Raw genomic sequence first — 25265 nt, 5'->3', positions numbered from 1 at the left:
ATTGCGTGACCAGAGAGATTGAAGTGTTCTCCGACTGGTTTATGAATGTTATAATTCTTGACATCTGATTTGTGTCCATTTATTCTTTTACGTAGAGACTGTCCAGTTTGACCAATGTACATGGCAGAGGGGCATTGCTGGCACATGATGGCATAGATCACATTGGTGGATGTGCAGGTGAACGAGCCTCTGATAGTGTGGCTGATGTTATTAGGCCCTGTGATGGTGTCCCCTGAATAGATATGTGGGCACAATTGGCAACGGGCTTTGTTGCAAGGATAAGTTCCTGGGTTAGTGGTTCTGTTGTGTGGTATGTGGTTGTTGGTGAGTATTTGCTTCAGGTTGCGGGGCTGTCTGTAGGCAAGGACTGGCCTGTCTCCCAAGACTTGTGAGAGTGTTGGGTCATCCTTTAGGATAGGTTGTAGATCCTTAATAATGCGTTGGAGGGGTTTTAGTTGGGGGCTGAAGGTGACGGCTAGTGGCGTACTGTTATTTTCTTTGTTAGGCCTGTCCTGTAGTAGGTAACTTCTGGGAACTCTTCTGGCTCTATCAATCTGTTTCTTTACTTCTGTAGGTGGGTATTGTAGTTGTAAGAAAGCTTGACAGAGATCTTGTAGGTGTTTGTCTCTGTCTGAGGGGTTGGAGCAAATGCGGTTGTATCGCAGAGCTTGGCTGTAGACGATGGATCGTGTGGTGTGGTCAGGGTGAAAGCTGGAGGCATGCAGGTAGGAATAGCGGTCAGTAGGTTTACGGTATAGGGTGGTGTTTATGTGGCCATTGTTTATTAGCACTGTAGTGTCCAGGAAGTGGATCTCTTGTGTGGACTGGACCAGGCTGAGGTTGGTGGTGGGATGGAAATTGTTGAAATCATGGTGGAATTCCTCAAGGGCTTCTTTTCCATGGGTCCAGATGATGAAGATGTCATCAATATAGCGCAAGTAGAGTAGGGGCTTTAGGGGACGAGAGCTGAGGAAGCGTTGTTCTAAATCAGCCATAAAAATGTTGGCATACTGTGGGGCCATGCGGGTACCCATAGCAGTGCCGCTGATCTGAAGGTATACATTGTCCCCAAATGTGAAATAGTTATGGGTAAGGACAAAGTCACAAAGTTCAGCCACCAGGTTAGCCGTGACATTATCGGGGATAGTGTTCTTGACGGCTTGTAGTCCATCTTTGTGTGGAATGTTGGTGTAGAGGGCTTCTACATCCATAGTAGCCAGGATGGTGTTATCAGGAAGATCACCGATGGATTGAAGTTTCCTCAGGAAGTCAGTGGTGTCTCGAAGGTAGCTGGGAGTGCTGGTAGCGTAGGGCCTGAGGAGGGAGTCTACATAGCCAGACAATCCTGCTGTCAGGGTGCCAATGCCTGAGATGATGGGGCGCCCAGGATTTCCAGGTTTATGGATCTTGGGTAGTAGATAGAATATCCCAGGTCGGGGTTCCAGGGGTGTGTCTGTGCGGATTTGATCTTGTGCTTTTTCAGGAAGTTTCTTGAGCAAATGCTGTAGTTGCTTTTGGTAACTCTCAGTGGGATCATAGGGTAATGGCTTGTAGAAACTCGTGTTGGAGAGCTGCCGAGCAGCCTCTTGTTCATATTCCGACCTATTCATGATGACAACAGCACCTCCTTTGTCAGCCTTTTTGATTATGATGTCAGAGTTGTTTCTGAGGCTGTGGATGGCATTGCGTTCCGCATGGCTGAGGTTATGGGGCAAGTGATGCTGCTTTTCCACAATTTCAGCCCGTGCACGTCGGCGGAAGCACTCTATGTAGAAGTCCAGTCTGCTGTTTCGACCTTCAGGAGGAGTCCATCTAGAATCCCTCTTTCTGTAGTGTTGGCAGGGAGACCTCTGTGGATTAGTATGTTGTTCAGAGGTATTTTGGAAATATTCCTTGAGACGGAGACGTCGAAAATAGGATTCTAGGTCACCACAGAACTGTATCATGTTCGTGGGGGTGGAGGGGCAGAAGGAGAGTCGGTTTGTGATTTCTAAAAGAACCTGAAGTGAAAGTATAGATGCAGGCAGAAATTCAGCAATGGGTACGTAAGACACACATCCATTTTTATCTTTTGTACCTGCTTTTTTTCCCATCTCTAGTATCCCATTTTGGTGGTTCTCAGCATACAGCAGGGCCAAAGTCTCTTCACTACTGCGCCTTGTCCATTATGCTACAGGATTTGTCTGTGGCTGACCAGTTCAGGGTCTGATGCTTCTGACTCTTCATTGATCTTGCCATCATAGTTGAATTTGCAGAGATTTTTATCCATGATGGCATCACTCCCTGTTCTTGTCCCTGCCTGCCATAGGCTATTAGGTAGAGCTTCTGATTACTAGGTGACTAACATTTTTTAACATTAACTCAGTTAAGGAATCTGGAAAGCTCTGCATTTAGTAAGTAAAACCCTTGCTGCTCCCCACCATCACTATCCATGAGAGGTTGAAGAACAAAATGAGTCTGTTTTGATTGTTTTTCAGACTGGTATGTATCCAACAGAGTCAAAATCTTATTAGCAACAAGTCTTTAACAGGGGAATGAAGAACATGTTGACATGGACCAAAGGGATTCAGAGTGTGTAACTAATTGATGTGCAGGGATTATAGGTTATATCTTCATGAGTCACACGCATCAGTGACAAAGGGTGATTTTAATTTTAAACAATCAGCATGCTTCATCCAAAAGCTTCCCTTCCACATCCCAGGAGGAATGGATTGTATCAGCTGACAGACTAGAGAGAAGTCTGTGGTGGGGCTTGTTAATGCTTGCTAGAAAGTAGGTCATGGCCAAAAGTAGCCTGACTGGCTTTGTTGGAAGTGTGTCTCAAAAAGGGAGGGAATCTGCTGAGGGGAAAGCTCAAATAGTTTTTCCAATCCTCGTTGTTTAACAGCTGATATTGTGTTTTAACCCTGCTTTCCAGTACTAGTACATAAAAGTATCCTTAAAAGAATACTAGCTTTTATTTCTGCCTGGGAAAATATTTATGGCATAAATTTAATCTTGGATGCGAGATTTGGTGATAAATTTAAAATTTCAAACAGATTGTGCCTTTTTATTAAACTTTGTTTTTTCTTTCCTGAATTCTATTTTCATTGAACAGTTACTGAGACTTGACAGTAATCTTTGAAGAATATTAGTTTTAGAAACAGTTTTGCTCCTCCACCATATATTTTGCGCTTCAGTTCTCTCTTGTGCTTTATTCCTGATAATATATGCATGAAAAACAAGTATTTTCCCCCCTTTAAGAGCTCATCTGCTGTTGCTACAGCTTCTCCATCTGAAGTCTAAGTCCTCTGCCTGTGGCATAATGATCATTTCCACAGCAACAAATTGTGCTATCGAAAATAGGAGGCTTTGACTTTTGGTGCTGAATAAGTATAACAGGAGCATATTTAACCCTTAGAACAGACTATACTGTTTTCAAATAAAATAAAGATTAAGAATTAAAAATGCAGAAAATATGCTATGGGATCCGAATTATGTCTAAAAAGAATTTCCTTTCATAATTTTCAGTGAGACACATGCAGATCTTTAAAAAGCCAACATACTGGAAATACTGCCTTTCTGGCTGGACTTCCCCTCCATAACTTTTCCTTGCTCAGAGTTTATAAACGGAGGACCTGATCCTGCAAACACTTTCTCAGGCCAGAACCCCCTTTTAGGCAATGGGGACTATGCCTGCATTGGGCCCTCGTCCAGCAACCCTTAGAGCTTTCAGGCTCTGAGGTTTGAAAAGCCTGCTTTGTGTAACGAGCCTGGTCTTTGCTACATGCAGAGGGAAAAGGAGATGATTAGTTAATAGACTTTTGAAAACAAAAACTGGTGTTTTGCCTACTACATAACCCCAGCCCTCCTATATATGTCTGTTTACAGCCTTGTCTCCTCCCCACCTTCTAAATCTAAACAGTTAGTACAAATGCCTCCTGTGGGTAACAGGAAGTTGCCTCATGGCTCAGACAGCAGGCAACACTTGAGTGCAAAGTCATTGTCACCTGAGCCTGTGTGTGATGCCTCTTAGGGTACATCTACATTGCAATAACAAACTCCTGGTACCAAGTTTCAGAGCCTGGGGCAATTAACTCAAAGCTCGCAGGGCTTGTGCTGTGGGGCTGAGAATTGCAGTGTAGGTGCTCAGGCTCATGGGGAGGGTTCAGGGCTTGGGCTCCAGCCCTAGCCCGAACATCTACACTGCAACGTTTTGCCCTGCAGCCCAAGCCCTGCGAGTCCGAGTCAGCTGACCTGGGCCAGCTGCCACTGCGCAGCTGGTCTTTTATTGCAGTGTAGGTGTACCCTTAAGGTATGTCTACACAGCATTTGGGAGTGAGCCTCTGAGCCTGGGTTGACAGACTTGGGCTAGTGGGGCTTGCATTAGCCCTCTAACAATAGCTATGTAGGCAGCACTTTGAAGCTGTAGTTTGAACTGGAGCTTGGGTTCTGAAGCCTGAGGATGCGGATGGGCTTCAGAGCCCGAGCTCCAGCCCAAGCAGCAACTTCAAAGCACTCTCTCTTCAGCTACTTCTAGAGCATTAGCACAAGCCCTGCTAGGCTGAATTTGTCAACTGGGCTGGGAGGCTTGCTCCTGCTCAGTCCAGAATGCTGAGTAGACATAACCTCTGAAATGTCTGAGCTCCGCTAGACTGGTCGGTGAAATGCCAAGCACACAACTTTGTTCTGGGTTTCTCATATTGTTGCATTGCACTGGCCCCACGTTTTAAGGGATCATACACCACTTGTACATAAAAAGAAAAGGAATACTTGTGGCACCTTAGAGACTAACCAATTTATTTGAGCATGAGCTTTCGTGAGCTACAGCTCACTTCATCAGATGTTTACCGTGGAAACTGCAGCAGACTTTATATACACACAGAAATCATGAAACAATACCTCCTCCCACCCCACTGTCCTGCTGGTAATAGCTTATCTAAAGTGATCAACAGGTGGGCCATTTCCAGCACAAATCCAGGTTTTCTCACCTTCTTTTTTCTTTTTTCTTTTTGCGAATACAGACTAACACGGCTGTTCCTCTGAAACCTGTCACTTGTACATAGAGTACTTGGGGTGAAGGAGAGGCCAAGCACTGTGTACACTTTAGGCATAAAAAAAAAAGCTGATTTCTATACTTTTGAGAAAGGTTAAACTCTCTCTGTGCTAACAATGATTAACAGACCCTAAATGTTAATCCCAGTTGGTTCCTGTGTACTCGGACGGACGGACGCACCCGTCTGAACTCTTGTATTGCTTTCGTTGAGAGAGAGTGAGAATTGTGTTTGTGTGTGGTGGGAAAGAGTCTTCCGCTGGTGCTAGAGCAGTGGTTCTCAACCTACTGATCATTGGGGGCTGCCTATGCGGCCCAGAACGTGTTACCTGGGCCACAGGTTGAGAACCACAGCACCCCCCCACAGACCTCTATGCCCAGCGCCTCCCACCCAAAGACCCCTCCATAGAGTGGGGCCATCAGTGGAGCCCTGGGTCGGGCGGCAGCCCCCACCCTGGACTTGGGTGGGCAGCTGGGTGGCAACCCGGATCCCGACCCCATGGTGCTGGGTGGCAGCCTGGACCCCAGACCCGGACCCCGCGGAGCAGCCCCATGCTAGATCCGTGTCGCAGACTCCATTTGCAGGGAGTGCGCAGATCCACTGGGTGTCTTGGCAAGCTAAGAGCACGTCTGGTCAACGGCCACTGGATGGGCAGACTCCCTCAGTATGCTATGAATAATGCCCTAGAGCATCTATGGCTAGCAAGGGTGCTAAGAACCCTGGGATACTCCCCCAGAACCAACCATGCCTGACTTGTATCTGTAGTGCACTGAGGACACATCCTCAAAGGTATGAGGCATAGCAATGTGTTGTGGACACCCAAGCTCAAGCTTCGAAAGAGCAGGTTTGCAGGCATGGGTCACTCACTCCCAGGTTTACTGTGCAATGTAAACATACCCTGTGTGTCCTTACACATACGCACAAATATAGGCGAGGCGGTAGCACTGCCTGTTAAGGTTGCCCAACACTTCCCATTACAAGACCCTTTTTTACAGTTGTTTATAACTTTCCCAAACTTTAATCATTTGGGTTGAAATGTTCCCTGCCAGGTATTTGCCTCAGGCTGAATTTCATTTTATAGGGGCTTCAGCCAAAATGGGCTCAGCTGTATCCAAGAAATTAGGAGAAAATGTTGTTTTTGCCCTTATTTAAAATAAATAAATAAATAAAAATTCTGGTGACTTTTTCTTTGGACAGCTGTACTGCCCCTAGGCTTTGGAGCAGGGACTTGACGTTTGCCAGAGGGTGGCCTTTGTGTCAAGCATGTGCTTTTTGCCTTTCCAATGAAAAGCCACCCAAATCTGGCCAAGTTTTAAGCCTTTGCAATTTTGAACATGCTCTGTAGAGATTGGAGGATTGGGCCAAAAGAAATCTGATGAGGTTCAATAAGGATAAGTGCAGGGTCCTGCACTTAGGACGGAAGAACCCAATGCACAGCTACAGACTAGGGACCGAATGGCTAGGCAGCAGTTCTGCGGAAAAGGACCTAGGGGTGACAGTGGACGAGAAGCTGGATATGAGTCAGCAGTGTGCCCTTGTTGCCAAGAAGGCCAATGGCATTTTGGGATGTATAAGTAGGGGCATCGCCAGCAGATCAAAGGACGTGATCGTTCCCCTCTCTTCGACATTGGTGAGGCCTCATCTGGAGTACTGTGTCCAGTTTTGGGCCCCACACTTCAAGAAGGATGTGGATAAATTGGAGAGAGTCCAGCAAAGGGCAACAAAAATGATTAGGGGACTGGAACACATGAGTTATGAGGAGAGGCTGAGGGAGCTGGGATTGTTTAGCCTGCAGAAGAGAAGAATGAGGGGGGATTTGATAGCTGCTTTCAACTACCTGAAAGGGGGTTCCAAAGAGGATGGCTCTAGACTGTTCTCAATGGTAGCAGATGACAGAACGAGGAGTAATGGTCTCAAGTTGCAGTGGGGGAGGTTTAGATTGGATATTAGGAAAAACTTTTTCACTAAGAGGGTGGTGAAATACTGGAATGCGTTACCTAGGGAGGTGGTAGAATCTCCTTCCTTAGAGGTTTTTAAGGTCAGGCTTGACAAAGCCCTGGCTGGGATGATTTAACTGGGAATTGGTCCTGCTTCGACCAGGGGGTTGGACTAGATGACCTTCTGGGGTCCCTTCCAACCCTGATATTCTATGATTCTATGACTCTGTAGATTTTAGGGGCTGAATTTCCTGAAGATTCTGTCCGTGCTGCACATGCTCCAGCCCAGAGCTGAGCCAGACTTCCTCTGAAATTTTTGGTCTGGGTTGCTGTAGGCTACATCGGGTGCTAGCATCTCAACTGAGAGCAGAGGCACTCTCTTCTATGCTCTGAGTGCCTGCCTGGGCCCAGCAGGGGAATGTGGTGGAGGAAGCTACTGATTTGAATGCAGAAGTGGTTAGAGCAGATTGGGACAAGGAGTATGGGGGGCAGTCACTGCGACTGAAGGGTGGTGAGGACAGGTAGGGGAAACTGGGAGTTGGCATGTGTGGAGACTGGGAATGATTGGGCAAGGAAACTAGGAGTAGGAGGGAGATGGGGGGAAGACTAGAAGCCAGTAGATGGAGTGGGGAACTGAAATCGGATAAAGAATCTTGTAGGGAGGAGACTGGAACTGAGAACCAGTGAATAAGCAAACTTAATTCTGGCATTTTCTAACTTCTTCGAGAGCTTGAGTTGCCCACTGTAACAATATTCTTTTAATGTAGTTTTTGTGTAGTTAATGTATAACATGAGTGTGAATTAGCCTCTTCCTGATTCTGAGATTTCTTTGTAATGTAGCGCATACTGATCAGCTGGCTATGTTCAGTCAGTCACATCTTTTTGTCTTTATATTACAGATTCACATTACCTATGAATACTATCAGTCTGAGGTGTTGGCCCATATTATTTTTGGATGCTGACATTAGGCCTTGCAACATGAGCCATTTTATCTAGAAATAAATTGTTTACTCGCTCTCGTCCAAAAGATGTGACCTGTGGCACAGTACTGTCTCCTGGGATACTGGATAGGAGCCTGAGGCCATGATAGTGCTTCTAAGGACATAATACATCTTGACTAATAAAATAATGTGCTAAAACTTTTGCTAGTGCTGATCGACTCTAGCTGGAAGCAGAAAATGCAGTCGAGTACAACAGTTTGGATCCTAAATCATGGCTAGGGTCTCTGTCTGAGGACTGCCTCTGTTTGAGCTGCAGCTTCTTGCTTTGTTCACAGATGGCCTGCTCTCCTCTTTTGAGAGCAGAGGGAGACTACATCTCTTTCTAGGTCTTCTTTAAACTGATCTTAACTGAGGTTTTTCAATATTTCAGGAGGTGGTGTCTCTCTAAAGGAGTGCATCCTTAGATTTAACATTTGGGCTGTTTTGTTGAGCATGCATTTGTGGATATGTTTTGTGTTAATATCTCTAGGCAGGACAAAGCCATCCAAACACATCAGTTTACATTGTCAGCTCTACATTGTCTCCCTCCATTTCCTCAATAATTTTTCTTTCCTAGTAAGAAATCCTACTTTAGATTGGACATGCAGTGCTTTGCCATTGCCGTTACTACGCCTTCCTGCAGATGGTGTCTGTCTCGCCTGAGAACCACAACATAAGAACCACCATATTGGACTTGCATCCTCTAATTACTGGGCCGGAGACAACGCTAACAAACTAGCATGTTCATTCTCTCTCCCATTTTTTTTCCCTTGTTCCTCTTGGTAGTAAACTAGGCAGATGGTTACCTTTGTGGCAGCTAATTAATGCTGCGACTTGACAAAACAATTTGAGAGGCAGCCTTGTATTTAAAAAAAAGCCCAGCTGTCATAGAAGAATGAGCCAGCTGTCATATCTTGTAGTTTTCTGATCAAGGAACATAAGTCTTGATTAGACACACAAAATGTGGTCGTGTGACTTTTTATGTAACCACTATGTGCCATCAAAATTGAGCCAACAAGTCTTTGCACAAAGCTTATGCAGATCTACAAACAGTAATGAGTAGAGACCTGTCTAGGGATACAAAGAGGAATATAGCTCTCTGCCTTCTTTATTTGTTGATTAATTGATTGTCTGAAAGCAGGACTAGTTGTCTTTTAAAAGGCCTTTGTTGTAGGAGCTCCTCGCAGGAAATCTGGCAGTGACTAAATTTTTCTGGCAGCCTGTATGTTCCTCAGACTAAGCTTTTTTATTGTTATTTCTGAGGTCCTGACTCAGCTTACAAACCTATGGTCCATCATGATACATTGTATTGGTAGGCTTGATACTGCGAGTTTCGGGAGGTGTCCGTTTTAGTTTTACTTGCATTACCAATAGCCATTCTTACCTAAATTCTTAGGGTTGTAAGGGCCTGATCCTATGAGGTGCCCTCAGGCCATTGAAGTCAATGGTAGTTGAGGGTGCGCTGCGCCTGAAAGAGGAAGGCACTCAGCTACAGGATTGGGCACTAAGGTCTGATTATCAAACACTTACTTCTGTCCTATTGAAATAAATGGGGCTCTGTGCTGGAGGATCTCTATGCTCATGTAGAGCCCTGTTGATTTCAATAGGACTTTGCTGTGGCCTGCCTGCAAAGATCAAATTGCAGGATTAGGGCCTGAGAGACTCCCTGTCAAAGCACTCTCTATTCAGGTGAGAAAAAAAAAAAAGTAATTTAATTAGTTCTAGTAGGCCAACTTAATCTTCCCCTTAACTCTAATTCTCAGTCATAAAATCCATGGAACTCTTGCTACAGTATCAGCTGTATTAAAAATTCGTAATGATCAAAAGTATACATTTCCCAAGAGTTCAGATCACCGTTCTTCATTACTTCTGATGTTTTGCTAGTTAGTATGTGGGCTGACGAATAGTCTGTTAAAGCAAAAGATAAACGATAGTTACTTTAGTCACATAGTAATAAATGTAATCACAAAAATAGTTTGCTTGCTTTACGCTCTCCAGCAGAAATGCCTTTCAGAGTTGTCACTTTTAATCAACAAGAATAGCTTTCAATATAATGTATTTGCTGCAAGTTATTGCCTCTCATCTTTTCATGCTGACCCCCTTTTTAATTTGTGCTGAGGCAAAGTATAAATTGAACTATTTCATCTCAGGTTTATTACATTTGTATTAGGACAATACTGTATCAAGCTACAATACTGTAATGTGTTTCCCTGTTCTCAAGTTCCCTAAATATGATTTCTGGGGATTGGCTCTATCCTCTTTCATTTCCAGAGTTACTGTGATAATATAACAGGCAGTTTATTATTGACGATGATGCAGTCAGTGTAATAATAACAAGCTTCATTAATGCCATGGTATTATTTTATTTCTGAGGTCAGTGTTAGCAGTGATTAATTTTTCCATATTTTATTGTATCCCTTAGAAACTAGATGCCAAATCTCTTGTCAAACTAAACTTCGCTAAAAACAATGAAGGTGAGTTGGTGCAATCTTTATTTTTTCTGAACGCTTTTACAAAGCAGGATTATTTTATAGCTATAGGTTCATGTACTAAAATAATGTGTTACCTTCCATGTAGGATCCATAATTTTATTTTTGAGCCTGTCACTGTTGGAATCAACATGTTCTTCATTAAGGCCCCATTTCTGTCACCCTTACATTGAGTAGTTTCTATTTCTGAAAGTAATCCCATTTCGTTTTGTGACTGCTTGCCGAGTAAGGTACTACATGATGAGAGTAAGTGTTTCTGGAAGGATGAAATTACATGGTGTGTTATCTTTAACCGATACCCATAACTACTATAGCCAATTTACTACAAGAATCTGAGCCTGTACCTTAACCCTGGCTTACTTTAGTATTCTGAGATAATGTGCAACAGAATATAAAAGAATAAAGTCTTCATTAATGTTGCAGTGTTATGTCACAGCAGAATTAGAAGCACATTAGCCTGGAAAAGATGTTAATTTTCCCATGCTACTTATTCCCCAGCTTCCCAGTCAATTCAGTGGAATAGTCTCTGGGTTTTAAAAGACCAAGGGAAAGGGAAATGCTACCTTCGCTAAGGATATAGTAACATTGTGGGAAAGGTTTCAGAGTAACAGCCGTGTTAGTCTGTATTCGCAAAAAGAAAAGGAGTACTTGTGGCACCTTAGAGACTAACCAATTTATTAGAGCATAAGCTTTCGTGAGCTACAGCTCACTTCCTCAGATGCATATCGTGGAAACTGCAGCAGGCTTTATATATACACAGAGAATATGAAACAATACCTACTCCCACCCCACTGTCCTGCTGGTAATAGCTTATCTAAAGTGATCATCAGGTGGGCCATTTTCAGCACAAATCCAGGTTTTCTCACCCTCCACCCCCCCACACAAATTCACTCTCCTGCTGGTGATAGCCCATCCAAAGTGACAACTCTGTCATGCACTTTGTGTAAAATCAAGTTGGGCTATTTCCTGCACAAATCCAGGTTTTCTCACATCCCCCCCACCCCCATACACACACAAATTCACTCTCCTGCTGGTAATAGCTCATCCAAACTGACCACTCTTCAAGTTTAAATCCAAGTTAAACCAGAACATCTGTGGGGGGGGGGTAGGAAAAAACAAGAGGAAACTGGCTACCTTGCATAATGACTTAGCCACTCCCAGTCTCTATTTAAGCCTAAATTAATAGTATCCAATTTGCAAATGAATTCCAATTCAGCAGTTTCTCGCTGGAGTCTGGATTTGAAGTTTTTTTGTTTTAAGATAGCGACCTTCATGTCTGTGATTGCGTGACCAGAGAGATTGAAGTGTTCTCCGACTGGTTTATGAATGTTATAATTCTTGACATCTGATTTGTGTCCATTTATTCTTTTACGTAGAGACTGTCCAGTTTGACCAATGTATATGGCAGAGGGGCATTGCTGGCACATGATGGCATATATCACATTGGTGGATGTGCAGGTGAACGAGCCTCTGATAGTGTGGCTGATGTTATTAGGCCCTGAAAGCTGAACTTTGTGACTTTGTCCTTACCCATAACTACTTCACATTTGGGGACAATGTATACCTTCAGATCAGCGGCACTGCTATGGGTACCCGCATGGCCCCACAGTATGCCAACATTTTTATGGCTGATTTAGAACAACGCTTCCTCAGCTCTCGTCCCCTAAAGCCCCTACTCTACTTGCGCTATATTGATGACATCTTCATCATCTGGACCCATGGAAAAGAAGCCCTTGAGGAATTCCACCATGATTTCAACAATTTCCATCCCACCACCAACCTCAGCCTGGTCCAGTCCACACAAGAGATCCACTTCCTGGACACTACAGTGCTAATAAACAATGGTCACATAAACACCACCCTATACCGGAAACCTACTGACCGCTATTCCTACCTGCATGCCTCCAGCTTTCACCCTGACCACACCACACGATCCATCGTCTACAGCCAAGCTCTGCGATACAACCGCATTTGCTCCAACCCCTCAGACAGAGACAAACACCTACAAGATCTCTGTCAAGCTTTCTTACAACTACAATACCCACCTGCAGAAGTAAAGAAACGGATTGATAGAGCCAGAAGAGTTCCCAGAAGTTACCTACTACAGGACAGGCCTAACAAAGAAAATAACAGAACGCCGCTAGCCGTCACCTTCAGCTCCCAACTAAAACTCCTCCAACGCATTATTAAGGATCTACAGCCTATCCTAAAGGATGACCCAACACTTTCACAAATCTTGGGAGACAGGCCAGTCCTTGCCTACAGACAGCCCCGCAACCTGAAGCAAATACTCACCAACAACCACATACCACACAACAGAACCACTAACCCAGGAACTTATCCTTGCAACAAAGCCCGTTGCCAATTGTGCCCACATATCTATTCAGGGGACACCATCACAGGGCCTAATAACATCAGCCACACTATCAGAGGCTCGTTCACCTGCACATCCACCAATGTGATATATGCCATCATGTGCCAGCAATGCCCCTCTGCCATATACATTGGTCAAACTGGACAGTCTCTACGTAAAAGAATAAATGGACACAAATCAGATGTCAAGAATTATAACATTCATAAACCAGTCGGAGAACACTTCAATCTCTCTGGTCACGCAATCACAGACATGAAGGTCGCTATCTTAAAACAAAAAAACTTCAAATCCAGACTCCAGCGAGAAACTGCTGAATTGGAATTCATTTGCAAATTGGATACTATTAATTTAGGCTTAAATAGAGACTGGGAGTGGCTAAGTCATTATGCAAGGTAGCCTGTTTCCTCTTGTTTTTTCCTACCCCCCCCCCCCCCCCGATGTTCTGGTTTAACTTGGATTTAAACCTGGAGAATGGTCAGTTTAGATGAGCTATTACCAGCAGGAGAGTGAGTTTGTGTGTGTATGGGGGTGGGGGGGATGTGAGAAAACCTTGATCTATGCAGGAAATAGCCCGACTTGATTATGTAAAGAGTTGTCACTTTGGATGGGCTAGCACCAGCAGGAGAGTGAATTTGTGTGGGGGGGTGGAGGGTGAGAAAACCTGGATTTGTGCTGAAAATGGCCCACCTGATGATCACTTTAGATAAGCTATTACCAGCAGGACAGTGGGGTGGGAGTAGGTATTGTTTCATATTCTCTGTGTATATATAAAGCCTGCTGCAGTTTCCACGATATGCATCTGAGGAAGTGAGCTGTAGCTCACGAAAGCTTATGCTCTAATAAATTGGTTAGTCTCTAAGGTGCCACAAGTCCTCCTTTTCTTATTGTGGGAAAGGGAGACCCTCATGTAGAAGTTGATAGAGCTTGTTGTAAGTCCAGGGGGTGTTGTGACTCAGCAGACCTCACTGATCCTCCTTATCAGTCTTCCATGATTTGAACTCCATTTTGAAGACACTGGTAAAATTGGGGGCAAAATGCTCAATAAATCATTTGACAACTCAGGATAATTGTTTTCTGAGGAACTTGTTCATGGCGTCTTCCGAATAACAACCTGTTAGAGAAGAGCCTGTGATTGTGCTTCTGCTGGTTTAGAAACGTAAAATCAAGGATCAATCCAGGACCACCAGTAAGATAAGGGAGACAATTATAGATTGATTAATAATACTTTGCATGTTATATGTTCTAATAACTTTACAACCATTAATTTATAAAACCTCTGAAGCAGGTAATGATCATCATCTCTTTCCTGAGGGGAAAATGTAGGCAAGAAGGGCTCTAGGCATTAGAGATGGGATTAGAATTTAGAAGTTTGTATCTCCTAAATCCTTAGCTAAATCCACTAGACCACACTGTCCGTCATAAGAGTTCTATGATTGGTAACACATTTCTTTAGCGTTCTGCATTCAAATGACAAATCTTAATGCCTTTACAACATTGTCATAAGCGGTAAGACATCAACAAATTGATAAAGGTTTTAAAAACCGAATAGCAATTTTTCGGTGCACAACTTACTATAGCTCCAGCTCAGTACTTTCTGAAAATTGGGCGGCTTTTGGGGATCTCGAGTTGGACACGCCAAAATGGAGGTGACGTTTGGAAATCCTGGCCGTTATATTTTCAGTTCACGATTCAGGGCATTTAGCTATACAGCTACCGTTAACGCGAGTGGGATTAGCTCAATTAAAATGACAAGCTTAGAATATTAAGGCGTCATAATAGAGACTCTTAAGTATAAAGGAGCCATTTCATCGTGAACTCTGATTTTTCTCCACTTACAACTTTTTGCAAAACAGTATCCTTTGGGCTGCAATATTTTATGCTTAATCTCAACCCAAAGGTGAATTTTTAATTTAAATATTACAAGAATTGCAGGCCGAAGAGTAAAGTGTGGGAGGAAGAAGGTGTGTTTTTAAAGGCGTTCTCACCATTTTTTGCTCTCCCATAGTTCAGTAAGATTGCTTTCGAAAAGTCATCCTTGAAATGAATGCATTCCTCCAGGGGCAAAGTACATGAGACATGTTGGAACATAGTTTGTTTCTAAACGTAGTTATGCATATTGTAATTCTTTAACCTTTTTCAGGTGAATTAGCTTGTGCAGGCAAAGATTAGAACATTCTTAGGGGTCCAGGGTATATAATAATGTGCATCATACATCAGGAGTAGGGGTATAACTAAAAAGGCATAGGATTTAGGGTTAGGCTCCTCATCCTAGAATAATGAAGAAGAGCTCCCCTTCTAGTAGGTGTGTGTGTCTCTGTCCCGGGCTATCTGAGGTGGTCCATCACTGTCACCAAAATTGTTCCCATGCCATGCCTCAGCCTGATTGTAAGAAGTCAGGCATGCTGGAATGGGTCGGATATGGGAGCCTGGTTAGCTCCACCCTCTGATTTTCCCCAGAAAAGGAGGTTGGAGATAGGGACCCAGCTTTTCAAAAAAGGACTGGTGATTTTGCGTGCTTCAGTGTTTGGGTGCCCAACCTGAGAGACCCTAAAGGGGCCTGATTTTCAGAGAGTGCACTTTGTGCCAACCAGGTCCCTTTATATGGTGTCTCAGGTAAATCACTAGTATCTCTTGAAAATGTTGTTTGGTGTGACTATTGACAACTAAACCTTTTAGGGTAGGGGATGATTGCTGGAGGGGGCGGATAGTTTGGGGAGTGTTTCATTCTGAATGAGAGAGTGGTAAGAGCAAAGGGAGGTCTCTGATCTGTGTGTGGAAGGGAGAACATGAGGTTATGGGGCATTAAGGCTGGAGCTGGATCCGTATAGTAGAATTTCCTCACTTTTTAGAGTGTAAATTTGTAGCTGAAGTAATGTCCCTTCTTTTGGAGGAGGAATAAATTCTCAGCTTTAACAGTGTATTGGCTTTGGGGAAAACTGCTAAGAGTTTACATGTGGCTTGGAGATTCAGTAACCAATTCTTAGAGCATGGGCCCTATTACTGTGAACTGATTGCAATTTCACTCCTGACATTGCTGGTCAGGAGGGAGAATTTGCTTATGGTAGCAGGAACTGAAACTAATAAATATGATGGAGTTGCTCCTCAGAACCAGTTACACTTAGAGGAAAAGAGTCTTATCTACTGTGAAATGCTCTCGTGTCAGAGCAACTCATTGTACATGAACTACATCGTGAGCTGCCATGGGTGAGAGAGCCCTTGCCATCTGCAAGGGAAAGACGAGTCGCTTTCAGTTAACCCTTCTCTCCTGAGGTTGTGGGTGAACTGGCAAGTGTATACTGAAGTGCAGGCTGCCAGCCAAGACTGGTGGAATGGGTGGGTGGGGGGAAGCACCTGGCAGTACTGTGGGATATATGTAGCTAGCTGTATCATCGGTGCCAAAGTGCGTGCTAGCAGGCTGAAGCACTTTGGGGCAGGGATCATGCTCTTGTTTCGTGTTAGTAGGGTGCTAACACAGTGGGGTCCTGCTCCACAGCTGGGGGGCACAGGCACTAATACTGTACCAATAATAACACAGGCGAGTTTACGGTAGCCGTGAACTTTCCAAACAGCCTTTTTTTAAGAAGAGCCCATTGGGTGGCGCTAGATGAAGTAAAAGGCTACAATATGAAAGGAAGAGACTTGATCTTTATTTCTGTCTGACAGCAGGCATTTCTTAAAACCTGGCTCATGGAATTTTAACACATGCCCAGGTGTCTGTTCTCCTCTTTCATATAGAAAGTCGGGTGAGGAGTGGTTACAGGAAAAGCCATGTAATGCTCTGTCTTTATCTGAGCATCTTCCATTCAGATCAAGATGGAGCACTGTCTTCATGGAGTGCTCCTCTGTATTAAAGATTAAAGCAGCTGCAGTTTCCTTTATTTTAGGCAACTGGGGGCAGGCCTCAGGCTCTAGGTAGCTTGCTTGTGTGTCCCTCAGTGGGACAAAGTAGTGCCGCCCCTGTCATAAAACACCTTCTAAATTTGCCTCTGAAGCGTACACATTCTCATAAAGTACAGAACTTTCCTTCAGTTTTGGGTAGATTAATCAATAAAAAATTCCCAAAATTTCTTATCCTTGCTTTTACAAGTCTGAGATTGGAGCACTATTTCTGGGTGACTCTAGTGGGTGATATCTGTAGGAGCTTCCCTGTCCTGTCTTGGTAGTGCTTTTAGCTATCTTTATTCAATTCTCCCTGCTGTTTTTGATTGATCAGATTGTAATTAGTAGGAAAAGAATCAAATGAGCCAAAGCTGTTTCCGAATTCCCAATCTAGCAAACTGATCAAGAATTAATAATAATCTTCTAATTGCTTTCTGCCAAGTTTATCCATACATTTTCTTGATCCGTTGGCTTTCATCACTATCTTTAGGTAAGATGTGTTTAATATTTATGCTGACCCTCTTAGGAAAATTTACAGCTCAATTTGAGCTGAAGCCAGGTTCTTTATTGAAAAGCATGTGCTTAGGTTTAATGGAATTCTGTTTACTGAGATAGAATACGAAGTGCTGTCTTTTCTGACCAGCAGAACCTGCAAAGGGCACCATCTCATCTGAACCTCTGCTGGATATAAACCAAGATATGTTCCTGAGAACGAGGCTGAAAACAGGGTGGTGGGGGTAGTGAGAAGTTACACTCAACAAGAGTGTCTTGGTTATTACGATATTTATATTGTGATACTGAGTAGACAGCAACCCCATTATGTGACGTGCTATATTGCTGGCTACTGGATGGTGGACTTCAAAGACCCATTTTTCTCTCTTGGTTTATAATACTTCTAGGTGTCATTCTACCTCACCCACCCCCAAGTACTAGAGAAACAAAGCATGAATTAAAAAGACCATAAATTGTACACTGAACATGAAAAATGCATTTGTTTTATAGAAAGAATGTAAATATTCTTCACAAAGGCAACTAAAGCAACCATTCCATTTGTCTAAACAACCATAAGAAACTCATGCGGAATTTGTTTTTTGTTTTTTTCCCCTCCTCCCCCACAGGTAATTACCATTGTCCAGTGCTCTTCACTGTCTTCACCAATAACTCCCATATAGTGGCTATCAAGACGACTGGAAATGTATTTGCTTATGAGGTAGGCTCACCATTGCATTTCAGTGTTAATGGTTTACACTTGTAGCATCTTTCGTTCAGGGCTCTCAAAGAGCTTTACAGAGGTGGGTAAGTGTTGTCCCTGTGTTGCAGACAGGGAAGCTGAGGCACATAGAAGTGAAGAGGCTTCCCTAAGGTCATGCAGCAAACTAGGAGCAGCATGGGGAATAGAATCCAAGTAATTCTAGTTCCCTGCTGTATGCCACGCTATCTCCAATAGGGTGGAATCGACCCCTGTGCCTCGGGCCAGCAAGAGGCCTATACACCACTGAGGTTCCATTTAAGTCTTCAAAATAGGTCTGAAATGGAGCTGAGGCCCTTGGCTTTTTCACAAGGATGAATTTCACTCCTTATGGACATTCCGAATGATTTAAGATGCATATTACTTTTAAAGCCTGTCATTTGAGTAAGCTGCATGTAGCTGAGCCTGAGAGAGAGTTGTAGGTCAGAATGCTTAACTCCTGACTCACTGTCACACTCCTGATTCATTTTCAGTTGAATGAACAAACAACTCTTCTGTGCAGCCAACAACATTTCTTTCTAATATATATCCATGCACAAAGGGCAGATTGGCTGTTTCTAATTTTCTTTAGTAAGCAAGAATATTTTAACTGGAGTTGGAGAAAAATAGATAACTTATTAGTGGACATTTGAGAGCTTCACGTGAACTGCATTTCTCAACTTTTTATTCACATTCTGTGAACATTTGTGTGAACAAAGGTTTGTTTGCAATACAATCAGTTTCAAACCTTTGGGTGAGCATGTACACAGCTTGACTATCCAGGATTGTAATACCGTGGGTCTCAGCATTTCCAGACTACTGTACCCCTTTCAGGAGTCTGATTTGTCTTGCATGCCCTAACTTTCACCTAACTTTAAAAACTGCTTGCTTACAAAATCAGACACAAAAAGTACAAGTGTCACAGCACATTAGTACTGAAAAATTCCTTACTTTCTCATTTTATCTGTATTAAATTTTAGTTTGTACTGACTTTGCTAGGCTTTTTATGTAGCCTGTAGTAAAACTAGGCAAATATTTAGATGAGTTCATGTACCCTCTAGAAGACCTCTGTGTACCCCCAGTGGTACACGTATCCCTGATTGAGAACCACTGTTGTAAGAAATACATGCAGTGAACATTTGTGAACAGTCCACAGGCTGGAATTTGTTCACACAAAACAGACATCAAACTGTTTGAAATACTGAAATTTCAAATAAAAAAAAAAATCAGTTTGGACAATTGCAAACAAGAAAAGGGGCTAAATTCACCAAAAAAAACCCCCACCTCAATATCTTCTCCCAATCCTAAATGGCATTGCACGTTTTAAAATCTCTAGTTAGGGGAACAGATGAGACTGGGTTAGAATACTTGCTATTCTCTTCTGGAAACATGGATACTAGTTTGTTTTGATTACAAGTAAAAATGATTTAGCAGCCTAGTCCTTAATTGATGCTTGCCCATATAGTAGAACTGCTACCCATTTTGCCAAAATTTGCATACCCTGTTAAAGAGACCTCAGCTGAGCAGATGTGTGGGGAAAACTTGCACAGATTTGCTCGCATTAGACATCACTCTCTCCAGTGTAATTTTATTCCTAGGTTATATAAGCCGTAAATTCATTTCTAGACTTTTAAAGTAGCAGAAAAAATGTTACCTATTTTGGTTCTGGGTAGGAGGAGGCACTTGAGTGTGAGTACATCTGTTTCTTTCCTTGTAAGTAAAGCTGTGTCTTCCATGCTTTGATGTAGTGGTGATTCTGGTTTGATTATTTTATTTGTTCAGGAGTACAATGTATTTCTTTGATGTTGATTCCTACCATGCTGTAAACTGCTGCCCATTTTATAAATCACTTTCATTGCACCTGTTAAATTAGAGATTAATATTGCTCCACACATAAAAATGTGGTTCTGTGCATTTTAACTATAATCTAGAAAACTGATGACAGGATTTTCTTTTTGTGCTTGTCTTTAAATTCTTATGTGGAATTTGGTTTAAAAACATGTAGCAACAATGTATGTAGCTAGAGAGTCCTAAATAAAATATTTTTTTATTAGAGATTGTTGAGTCAAATGGTTAGGAAAGAAATACATATGTTTTCCAAAATTAATAAGGAGCCCAGTGAAACAATGTGATCACCTATTGGAGGTGAATGTCTCTAATTTGTTTATGTCATCCTGTGTATTTTTAAAGGGTGCAAGATGTCTTGCATTTGCCTGGCAGATAATTTCAAATTTTAATTTCTTGTTTTCCACCTGGTTGTTAGGCAGTTGAGCAGCTGAACATAAAAACGAAAAGCTACAAGGATCTCCTGACTGATGAACCCTTTACTAGGCAGGACATCCTGACACTGCAGGTAAACCTTCTATTCTGTTCTATTCTGTTTCATGCCTCCTAATACACCCTCTTTTGGAATGGGTTGGGGAGTATTAGGCAGACTGGCCACTCCCTGTTGCACTGCTGATATAAAATGACAACTGATTAGAGAAACAGTATTTTGTAGTGGGTAACAATCGCATCACTTTCATTTGTTCTCCAGATGGCAAACCTAGATATTCCATATAATTTCACCAGAGCTGAAGTGAAACTCTAATCAGATTATTTTTCATTTCATATAGGGTTTGTCTTCACTACGGTGCTAAATCGGCACTTCTGCAATCGATCGGCTCAGTGGTGTCAATTTAGCACGTCTGGTGAAGCCTCAATAAGTAGATGGGAGAGCACTCTCCTGTCTACATAATTAATCCACCTCAACGAGAGGCGGAAGGTATGTCTATGGGAGAGCGTCTCCCGCCAACATAATGTGTTGTAGACACCACGTTAAGTCGATGTAAATTACTTCGCTCAGAAGGGGGCTTCACCCCTGAGCAATGTAATTTACATTGACTTAAGCCATACTGTAGACAAGGCCATAGTAGATCGTGATTAATTAATTAATTTAGCAGGGAAGCCCATTGTGGGTTGCTGAATTTTGTGGATTAATAATTTTGTGGAGTAAGCATACACATTGGGTAAAAAGAAAATCAATGAATCTGCATCGGAAACATACACTGTTCTTGTATTTTGACAAGTGTACTTGTAATTATGTAACACATTACACTATACAAGTAAATGTATTGTACTGTGGTGTAACCATAATGAAATGTTAGTTATGAGACCTGGCTATTAAATCTTTGCTTAAAAGTGGCATGAAACCATTGGGTAATTGTAAGAATTATCAGTTTTGCAGTTTAGCCAAGTGGGAATTAGCCAGCATCTACTGTAATTGTTTATAATGTTAACTAGAAGGAGACATAGATGGCCAGAGCCTTCTTTATGTTTAGCTAGCCAGTCAGATGGCCAATAAGACATGAACCATGTTGTCATAAGAAATTAAAATAATCCACATATAAATTTTCAGCTATTTAAAAGATGAAAAACTGATTAAATTGATACTGTTTTATTTTAGGGGTGATTTTTAAAAATGAAAATCTGAGCAAAGTAGGTTTTTCAAAATGTCTCTACATCTAGAAGAAAACTGGCAGCAATACAGAATTCTTCACCTGAATGTTTTGCTTATGTCTGTTACCGTGTAAAATCTGTTTGTTTAAAAAAAAAAAAAAAAAGTTATAAAACTAGAAAGATGTAACTATGTTCTAGGTAGAAATAAAATGTAAAACTTCAAAGATAATTAGTACATTTACAAAGGAAGTTGGGAGTCTTTATTTTCTCTGAATATGAAATGCTACTAAGGTTGTTCGTTTTTTTTAGTGAGTTTACTAGTACTCGCAAAAAGAAAAGGAGTACTTGTGGCACCTTAGAGACTAACCAATTTATTTGAGCATGAGCTTTCGTGAGCTGTAGCTCAAATAAATTGGTTAGTCTCTAAGGTGCTACAAGTACTCCTTTTCTTTTTGCGAATACAGACTAACACGGCTGTTACTCTGAAACTTTACTAGTACTGGAACCCATAATAAGAGACTGTAAAACTACTTTATAATCCGCTGTAATAGGCACTTAGCTTACAAAGAAATTTACTATAAAATGAGTTTAAATATTAGACCTTAAAATGATTTTATTGTTAAGCTTGCATTACAGCAAGATAAAAATTTGTTTTATACTGGTGGATTATGCCACTGGAGTCACCGATTAGTACATATCTCTTATGAATGAGAGAATTGTCACCAGTGGTAGGCTGATAAATGCAAATTTAAGCTGCAAATGTTCCTTAAATAAATTTATTTGTTCATGGGAAGAAGTATGCTGTTTCCTCTTGTATTGCTGTGCTGAAAAGCATGTGTACAGTTGTCATCTCTCTACCCCGCCACCCCCCCACCCCCATCCTTCTGGCTCTATGACTGTTCAGGCTACTACAAAATTAAACATTTCAGCCCAGTGAATGCAGGGCCCACAACTTTCCTCAGATTCAAGTTTCAAAGCTTCCGACAGGATGATATCTGAATCTAACTGCCAAGATGCTAATGGTTTTGCTTCAGTGATGAGACTCTAAGTGACTATTGTATTTGCACCATCATTATGGAAAACCAAACAGTTTTGAATGAGTGATTAAAATCTGCAGTCATTTAAATAAGTGTTAGGATTTTAACATGTTCCATAGGTACATATCTTAAATATATTAATAAAAACAGCTGTCTGTTACTCAACTAAACTTACTGTATTTAAATGTTCCTTTCTAAATTCTCTTAGATGCATAAATCTTCCAAAAACTAGCATGACTGCTTGCAGGGGGTTATATGAATTTACTTGCATCTTACTTCTGCCTCTTCTGTGAAGTTGTATTTCTCTCTCAATCTGCAGCAGTCTATATATTAACATAAATGACTTAGGCTGTGTACCAATGACCAGTCAGTCATATTTAGACCCCCCCCGACCACCTATGTGGAGATAGTACCCATGTTGTTAAATTGCACTTTTGACACCACCCATGCACTCATCTAGGATGACCTGCATAGTATGTGTGTGGATTTGCTACTCTTAAGAAATGCAGTCATCCCAACTCATGCTGACTAAACCTTTCTACTATACTGTTGGGTGGTGTAATCTATTTTATTTTCTCAAATCTATCTGGAAACCACTGAAATGCAGAGGAGAAATTTGCGTCAGTGGAATGCGAAACACATTTTGAGAAACCAGCACACAATCATTTTAAACACGTTTTGCTTTTCTGACTCAACATTCTGTTTTCAAAACTAACTTGTGTAGGCCATTACTCCCAAACTGTTCCTATTGGGGGCGGGGGGTGGAATTGTCATTGGGATGAAAGTCAGTTTATGTATAGCAGCTTTCAGTGGCTGAAGGAGTTCGTTTTTAACACAAAATCAGTGCACATGCCAGCCCTATTTTAGTGAATGCAGTAAATTCTCATGTGCCTGGTTGGACTATGCAGCATGAACTACATTTATCTGCTCAGGCATGTAGCAGACCACTGACTAAATTTGTCTCTGTCTCACCACATTTGGTTCTGCAGCCTCAAAGTATAAGAGGTATTTTAAAAGTGAACAAAGAAAAGGAATTTTCTGTGACAGAAAACAAAAAAAGCTAAGAGATTCACATTAAATGAGGAAATGAACCATTTGTGTCCTCCAACATACCAGCATAATGGGGTGCACTGAGGAAATAGTGTAGGGACACTTGTTGTGTGTAGGTGTTAGAGCATACAGAAGTGTGTCAAAGGGGTCAATTATCAAAGTAGTGCACAGAGACTTAGCTGTGTAACTCTCATTCAGGTCAATGGGTGTAATGCAACTGAATCCCCGTGTGCTATACCTTGAAACTATACCTTATTACTTTTCATTCTTAGGCAGGAATTTCCAGGGGTTTTTGTCATGACCCTCATGTTTTTGTTTTTTTAATGTGTGAATTCATTATTATTTCTTATGTACTGTTTTTCCTTTTGGTAAATCATTTAGAAGAAAGACCAAGGTCTTTGGCTTTCTTCCTTATAAATTCTCTGTGTCGAGATGACCCTGGGCAGTGAGTGACTTGACCCTTGCAAGCCCTGTCACTAGTTGGCTTTGTTTCTTAGCCAAAGACCATCACTGGGTTGAGTTTGCAGCTGGAACTCTGGCTTATGTACATTGTCTCTTTGGAAAGCTTTCAACTATATATTTAAATCTTTAATTGTCACAGGTTTCTTTGCTTTCCTGACATGAGTTGAATGTCCTTGTGTCTGAGAGAGCAAGAACTGAGAGCTGGATTGGTAGTTCTGACCCTGCTTGCCGGCAAAGCATCAGGCACGGAGGAGGGGTTTCTATAAAAAGCATTCTTTACTTTCCAAATAGCAACTGAATGGAACTGTATTTTTAGTAGCTCAGTTTATTGACAGAAAACAGACTATGGAAATGCTTCATCGAAATGTCCTAGGAAGCAGATGGGGGCACATGTGTTACTGTAACTGATTTTGTAGTGAAATATAAATAGAGTTCAAGTGGAAAGCTAGATTAATGTGTGTTTATCAGGTATTTTCCAGATGTATGACCACATTTTTCCTTTCTGTTACATACAGCAGAATCCTACAGCTGCTGAGGAAATATTTGTTAAAATAGCAAATGACCCCCAAATTAACCTGCCTTTAAAGTGTTTACTTCTTTTGAAGAAGGTGGAGGTGTGGTGTTTTTAATACTTATTCTTTCTAGAATAGAATTACTTAGAGGTATAACAGAAAAATTGTAATAAGTACCAATTACCAACACTAATAATGAGTTGCACAAATACTGATCAGACTTTTTTTTACAGCTTGGCTGATGAGCATCCACTCAACTGACTGGATATGTTTGTTGCTTTATACAGTCATACCTGGATTGCTTTTAGTAAAAAAGGGCAAAACAAAACTACACTTCTGATCTGGAACAAAAAGCAAACTCAGAATTCGATTTTTTAACAATGACAATATCTTACGTTTATATTGTACTTTTCTGTGTAAAGAGCTTTATGCACTTGCATATACATAAATTGCTTTAGCCACCACTGGCCTGGTGTGGAACATGGCAACTGTTTAACATTACACAGCAGCATTACACTACCCCTCGGGAAGCAGCAAAGAATAAGATCATCTCTGCTTAAAATTTTCAGGGGAATGTAGGTAGGCAGAATGCAGCTACCAAAACTGGCATTTGGCTAGGACACTAGGTCTAGTGTCTCCAATCCTGCAAAAGGTGTCATGGGTTCTTTTCTCTCTGTAAGTGATCAGGGCCCTGAGTTTTACATACCATCACAGAAGGCAGCATTTTTAAGTGTACTACTTGCCATAATGCCATTCTGGGGCAATGATTCAGTACTAGTTCAGATGAAGGAATGCCCTACTGGATCTCTGAGCACCACTTCCCAAACCACAAAAGACTTTCCTTGG

General features: G+C 41.9%; 1 protein-coding gene across 7 annotated transcripts in view; it reads left to right on the top strand.

Moving 5' to 3' along the window:
* PPIL2 (peptidylprolyl isomerase like 2) overlaps positions 1–25265 on the top strand; it is a 118987-nt gene that overhangs the window by 21462 nt on the left and 72260 nt on the right. For 6 of the 7 annotated variants that reach the window (XR_012155048.1, XM_073312715.1, XM_073312716.1 and 3 more), the window contains exons 6-8: positions 10373–10424; positions 17811–17902; positions 20184–20273. The exons of the other annotated variant lie outside the window; for it this stretch is intronic. Coding sequence is in view for 5 of the 6 variants with exons in the window: in XM_073312715.1 (XP_073168816.1) it covers positions 10373–10424; positions 17811–17902; positions 20184–20273 (234 nt within the window). In the remaining variant the exon portion in view is untranslated. The remainder of the gene's footprint in view (positions 1–10372; positions 10425–17810; positions 17903–20183; positions 20274–25265) is intronic. 7 annotated transcript variants of the gene reach the window in all.

The sequence above is a fragment of the Lepidochelys kempii genome, chromosome 15, assembly GCF_965140265.1.
Source record: "Lepidochelys kempii isolate rLepKem1 chromosome 15, rLepKem1.hap2, whole genome shotgun sequence".
NCBI lineage: Eukaryota > Metazoa > Chordata > Testudines > Cheloniidae > Lepidochelys > Lepidochelys kempii.
Note: the sequence above shows the minus strand (reverse complement) of the source record. Positions and strands in the feature narration are given on the sequence as shown.